This window comes from Halichondria panicea, chromosome 4, assembly GCF_963675165.1.
Source record: "Halichondria panicea chromosome 4, odHalPani1.1, whole genome shotgun sequence".
Taxonomy (NCBI): Eukaryota; Metazoa; Porifera; class Demospongiae; order Suberitida; family Halichondriidae; genus Halichondria; species Halichondria panicea.
In genome coordinates, this window is record NC_087380.1 from 230831 (window position 1) to 237502 (window position 6672).

At 45.1% G+C, this 6672-nt stretch overlaps 2 protein-coding genes across 2 annotated transcripts in view; one reads left to right on the forward strand and one right to left on the reverse strand.

Annotated features, from left to right (window-relative positions):
* The window catches only part of LOC135334760 (sushi, von Willebrand factor type A, EGF and pentraxin domain-containing protein 1-like), a 39892-nt gene extending 35981 nt beyond the window's left edge, over window positions 1-3911 (forward strand). Inside the window, exons 47-54 of the mRNA XM_064530043.1 lie at window positions 27-326; window positions 373-672; window positions 978-1259; window positions 1523-1726; window positions 2114-2482; window positions 2537-2622; window positions 2678-3106; window positions 3244-3911. Coding sequence (XP_064386113.1) covers window positions 27-326; window positions 373-672; window positions 978-1259; window positions 1523-1726; window positions 2114-2482; window positions 2537-2622; window positions 2678-3106; window positions 3244-3687 — 2414 coding nt within the window. The 3' untranslated portion in view covers window positions 3688-3911. The remainder of the gene's footprint in view (window positions 1-26; window positions 327-372; window positions 673-977; window positions 1260-1522; window positions 1727-2113; window positions 2483-2536; window positions 2623-2677; window positions 3107-3243) is intronic.
* LOC135334852 (CXXC motif containing zinc binding protein-like) overlaps window positions 1-6672 on the reverse strand; it is a 171553-nt gene that overhangs the window by 144873 nt on the left and 20008 nt on the right. The gene's annotated exons all lie outside the window — the stretch shown is intronic.

A 6672-nucleotide genomic window follows, 5' to 3' on the forward strand; every position in this document is an offset into this window, starting at 1 on the left:
CTGTGTTGTAATGTCCCTCCCTGCAGTCCTCCCAGTCCCTGTTGTGGAGATATCACCCAGTAGTCCCCTACCAGTGCTGGCTGGGTCCTCCCTCGACCTCACCTGCTCAGTCTCAGTGGAGGACCTTCTCTCTGTGGAGCCACTCATACAGTGGACACTGTCTGACCAGCCACTATCTGGGGTACTCAATGGCCGTACCAACACACTGACCTTTGACCCCCTCCTCACAACCAACGCCACTCAGTACACATGTACTGCCACTATCAGCATACCTGCAGTGGACATCACTAGTACTGGCAGAAGCTCTATAGCCCTCACAGTGGACAGTAAGCAGTGTCATAGCCTCACTGTCCTTTATCCTACCCCCCACAGTCCCCCCTCCCACTGTGAGTGTGTCCTCACCCACCCCCGTCTACCATGGCACTAACCACACCCTCTCCTGTAACGCTGGCTATGACACTAGTGTAGTGACGACTGCTGTGACTCTGGACTACTCCTGGACTGGACCCAACCTCATAGCCTCCAGTGATAGTGCTGCTCTCACACTCTCACCAGTGGACCTACCAGCACAGAGCAGCGGAGACTACACTTGCACTGTCAGCCTTATCCCAGCAGACTCAACCTTCATCAACCCTGCCACAGACTTTGATACTTACACCCTCACTGTACTAGGTTAGTGAGTGGGCGTTAGTGAAGACTTCATATGATTCAGTTTCGTACAATACAGTAGGTAGCAGTTGTTAGTGATTTTGTTTATTGTATTATAAGCATGTACTAATTTTAGCAAATTTTTGCGAATTTGTAATTAACGCTAAATTAAGTATAGTCCGTGCTAATACATTTTGAATCTCATTAAAAACATTTCTTTTTTAATGAGAATGTACTTTTGAGAGTATGGCCCTTTTTTCACCAGAGAAAAATCTACTTGTATGTCTATAATAGTGATGCTTTACTTCCTCCCCCCCCCTCTCCCTCAGCTGCTCCCCCTCCTGAGGTGTTGACTGGTGTGCCTGTGAGGGAGGAGCGTTGTGGACAAGTGTCCTCCATCACCTGTACTGCATCTGTCATTGATAACTTTGTAGCCACACCCACCTTCATGTGGAGTGGGTCGGGTGGAGACATTGTGGACTCTGACAACATTCTCAACTTGCCCTCTGAGATGACTGGAGGAGAGTACACTTGTATGGCTTGTGTGAATGTACCACAAGTCAATATCATCAATCTCTGTACCAACTCAACCATCACCATACAGGACACCAGTGAGTTACTTGTTAGCCATTGACAGGACTATTCTTAGGGAGGGTGGTCCCTCCTATAGAGCTAGGACTATTGTTAGGGAGGGTGGTCCCTCCTATAGAGCTAGGACTATTGTTAGGGAGGGTGGTCCCTCCTATAGAGCTAGGACTATTGTTAGGGAGGGTGGTCCCTCATATAGAGCTAGGACTATTGTTAGGGAGGGTGGTCCCTCCTATAGAGCTAGTGTTCCAGCTGTTGCATTGATACCTCCTCCTCTCATATACAGCCCCCCAGCCAGTGAGTGATGTGGTGTGTTCCTCCCTCTCTCCCTCCACTCTGAGTGTGAGCTGGTCCCCTCCAACTGACCCTGTCCTCAGTTATCAAGTTGAGGTCAAACAGTACAGTAAAGTGGCTGTAGGGAACATAGTCAGTCTCTCTACTCCATTTGACAGTGAGGACATTATCACCACGACCACTGTGGAGGGTCTAGGTGAGTACTAGAGGGATTGCTGTTGTGTGTTATAATTTATAAGCTGTATTTTGAATCGGCTCTGTAACTAGAGTTCTGGTGATTCAATTTCAACAATTTTACAATTTTTCTGAAAGTTTAGAAGGAGCTCTTTCAGGTGGTATGCTCAAATCCCAAATTTGAAACAGGCCATAATTCCCTATTTTCAGGTCGTAGTATTTATCGAAAAAAGGCTTCATAATTATCATCTGAAGGCTTATATACTTACAAAATTAACGTTATTGGACCAACGTAAAGTTAAGTTATGGTACATATTATATATTGTGTGTGTACTGTGTTTACATGTTTCGAGCTACGTACAGTATCGTCATTCTACCATGCTGACTGTACTCCCCCCCCCCCCCATAGCTGCCTCTACCCGGTACCTGGTCAGTGTTGAGGCAGTGAGTGGTGTCGGCTGTAGTGATGTCACTGAGATAGACTGCTACACTGAGCAAACACAGCCCCCAGTGGTTACCGGGGTAACTGTAGACAGACTCAACGGGACTGCCATGAATGTCAGCTGGACTCAACTCAACAAAGCTCAGTCCAATGGCTTCATTCAGAGTTACATAGTGACATACTCTGTTGTCACGACAACACCCAATCGTAAGAGACAAGGCTCTCAACAAGTGACAGTATCCAGTGACAAGAGTGGTACTATCATTGGAGGACTGGACCCGGGGTCAGAGTACAGTGTCGATGTGAGCGCTAGTGGAGCAGGGGGAACTTCACAATGTGAGTTGTCCTGTTATTATTATTATAATTAATTATCTTTCTTCGTTCCTATAGCCTCTCCTCCGATAGTGTCCCCCACTATAACCTCAGTGTTGTTCCAGCTCAGACTTACCAACATCAACAACTGTCCTGACTGGGTCGTGAGTGCAATAATTATAACATTGTGTCGCTTAGAACCAGTCTCCATAATTACAGGAACAACCAGACAGGCTAACTGCTGTCACTGAAGCACTGGTGTCTGAGATCCAGGGTCTTTGTCAGTGTTCCTTTGCTCTTAGTGATATCCAAGAGCCATCCTTCCAATGCTTCCCAGAGTCAAACCAAGCTGTAACCTTCCGTGCCATCACTACCTCCAGCTTCATTGGTGGCATATCACGCTGGATTGCTGACGATGGTTTACTGAGAGTACAGAGGGTTTTTATACGAGTGGACAAGACTTGTCAGGTGGAGATATCAAACTTTGAGGACACCGAGTGTAACACTATACCTGTGGGTAGTGAGTCATCAGCTGCAGTGATTGGTGGGGGTGGTCATTGTCCTTATCATTGCTGTTACAGTCATAGTGATTGCTGTGCTGGTGTTCAAGAGCAGGAGAGAGAAGCTGACTGTCCACAGAACAACAAAGTGAGTGTATCCATGTTATTATTCCTTCTGTGTTAATAATAATTGTTCATTGTCTGCTAAAGTATAAGCTTCTAAATTCATGCGTTTACTGTCTTGCCCCCCCTCCCTGCAGTGCTCTACCCCCCGTATCCCTAAAGGGTGTGGTCAGTACGGGTGAGATACAACCATACGAGATGATAGAAATGGGTGATCATGAATATGAGGAAGTGTCCAAGTTCCAACAACCGAGTGGTGGGGAGTATGAGATGGTGGGAGGCCCATCAGCTGGCTATGAGAACAGGGCTGCTATAATGGCTACCAAACAAACATCACCGCCCCCTCCACCCCCTCCACAGATGGTGGGAGGCCCATCAGCTGGCTATGAGAACAGGGCTACTATAATGGCTACTAAACAAACGTCTCCACCCCCTCCACAACCCTCACAACAGGAGACAGTGGATGCCAGGGGTGACTTTGAGGTCACTGAGTGCATTGCCTACAGCATGACTACCTATGGCCCCCCTCCCCCCAACACTACCACCCATGACCCCCCTCCCCCCAACACGACCAGTGGAGACCCACTGTATGCTAACTGCCACTAATGGACTTTATCACTAACTACATCATTCATACACTCCCATCATGATTGTAGAATTTTTCAGTTTTTTGCAGATACAAATTTTCTTTTAGATATAAGCATTTGCATAGCGATTGTTTAACCTTAATGTCATTTTGTAGTCATCAAGTTATGATCACTGATCACTTATAGCAAATATATATCATGATCAATGCAGTATTATTATTATTATTATTATTATTATTATTATGAGTATATGAACCCTTGAGTTAAAGCCGCAGAATCGAATAAGTGCATGGTATAATAATTATGAGTTTCCCGTATGAACCACCAAAATGTATTCTATTCATGCCTTGCTTTTTTTCAGTCTGTTTTATTTGAGCAAGCTTATAAGATAATGATTACATGCCAGACTCTATTTTGACGTCCATCTTTAATTACGGATGGTCTAACTGAATGCTGTTCCAGGCTTCAGTTGCCCGATATGGTTCTACCTGTGATTACGTCTTGTCTCTACAGGTAGAATTCGAACTCATGCATGGGGCTGAGGATCGCTTGAAACTTCGTCTTTTAATCTTATCATGATCATCCATATATAGTGTAAGTGTGCCCTTGAGACAGTAAAGTAAGCTTCTTGGATCTCTTCTCTTTCCTCTGTTTTAATGAAATTCTGCAAAAGCTCCACTGCCTAGGCATGATCATTGCATTCATCTGGTATAGTCTATATATAATTATGACTGTGTATGCATGCAGATGGCATAGAATCACCTGAAGCCCTCCCACAGTGCACTAAACTTGCATGTATTCTTTAATCTATGTTATGACAGTACATATTTTTGACCAATTGATAAGAGTAAACTGAAGGAGCTAGCCTGTTACATACAGCTCAGCAATGAAGTGTTAATTCCCATGTTTGTGATGCAGAACTGGAAAGACTATAAAGCAGCCATGAGTCTTGGTGGTGTAGTACTGATGATGCTGATAGCTACTGGAGCAATGGCCTCTGGACAGCAAAGTATGAGCACTGGACTGGCTATATCTATTATAGTATTGTTCTATTCTTATACTATGCATCACAAACCCGTAAACGCCTGAATAGTAAACACTACTAAAATAATCTATGGTGTCGCCTCTATATTCATATTCGGGTTTGTGGCGTTTTAATTTAGACGTTTGCAGTATGTTTTTGATGGTATAAACTTTCGCTGATTTAAGCAGTACCGCTAACATTTATACCCACGAATATTAATATCACTGCATACATGCGCCAAAAAGCTGCATGCTGGTAATAAAAGGGTCTCTCCACGAAAGTTTATACCCTCAAAATATAATAATGTAGTCAGATCTGTAATTAAAATTTGCTTCAGTTAATTGATATTGATATTTATATTGGTATGCAGTTTGGTTCACCCTGAGATCAACAAACTATGTCATCACTACTAACAATACTGAGATCCTCATTACTGACATTGGAGAGGATGCTGTGGGTGGTCTCCCTTCTCTCACTTGTAACACTGACCTCACTGCCTGCTGTAGAAGTAATGCTGACAACAATGGTAATGGAGGACTAGGACAGTGGACGTATCCTGATGGGAGTGTGTTACTGCAAAATGGTGGCTCAATGAATGCTGGACAGCAGTTCTACTTTGTGAGGAATGCACCTCAGGTCATTGTGCTAAACCGTAGAGAGGCTAACAACTCCCTCACTCCAACCGGGTCCTACTGTTGTACTGTACCAACTACACTGGGAGAGATGACCTTCTGTGCTAACCTGGGTGAGTGCAGGGATTGCGGTTTGGGTGGGTAAAGGACAACGTGTATGTACACCGTTGTATCTGTGCCTACTGTATCAACTCATGCATGGGGTTGAGCACCATCTACTACAACATTTAGTCCACGCAGCACTTTATATATTGTGTGCTTCCTCTCCAGTTGTGTGCCTCTCCCTCCCTTCCCTCAACAATGGGTGGATATCCTACACTGACTCAACACTGGGCCTGAACACTGTGGCCACCCACTCTTGTGAGCCTGGCTATAAACTGACTGGTGGTACCTCAATGAGGACATGTACTGTCAGTGGATGGGATGGAACTGCACTTACTTGTACAGGTGAGAGTGTTGAGTTGGCTCTATCTGCAGCAATATGACATCAGTGTGTGTTTTTTCTCCAGCTATCTGTAATGACTTGACTACTCCAACCAATGGCAATGGAATGATAGCCTATAATATGGGGACCATGGATGCTAGACCATTGAACACTGTGGCTACCTACACACTGAGCTGTGACACTGGATACATGCTGACTGGTGATATAACCAGGGTTTGTGTATATGGAACCTGGAGTGGTAGTGATTCAACTTGTGAATGTGAGTCCACTCAGTGTGGATATATATAATGAAGGCAACATTAATTATATATTTCACTGATGTGTTCTATTGTAGTGATCTGTCCAAACCTCCCTGTACCAACCAATGGAGCAGTGGTGTACAGTGACACCATCATCCCTAGAGCTGTTGGCTCCACGGCTACCTACACCTGTACCACTGGCTACCAGATGACTGGACTGATGGTGAGGACGTGTAGTGTCAGTGGATGGAGCACTGGAGGTGACCCTGTCTGTACTGGTGAGGGGGATGAGTGCATTTGTGCTGACAGTGTGTTGATTGTAAGACCCCCCACAGCTATATGTGATGAGCTCATCCTCTCCAATGGAGTAATTAGTTACAGTCCACCCTCCACCCCCATACTAGAGGGAGCCATGGCTACACACAGCTGTACTACCACTGGGTACCAACTGTCCTCATCCACTACCACTAGGACCTGTCAGTCTGACAGAACGTGGAGTGGAATACCCATCATTTGTGAAGGTATTTCTCTAGCTACGCATGTACTAGGTATTATTACCCCCACAGCTGTTGACTGTGGACCTCTGAGTATTACCAATGGAGCAGTGGACACCTCCTCTGGAACCACCTTCATGATGACTGCTACCTACACCTGTAACACTGGA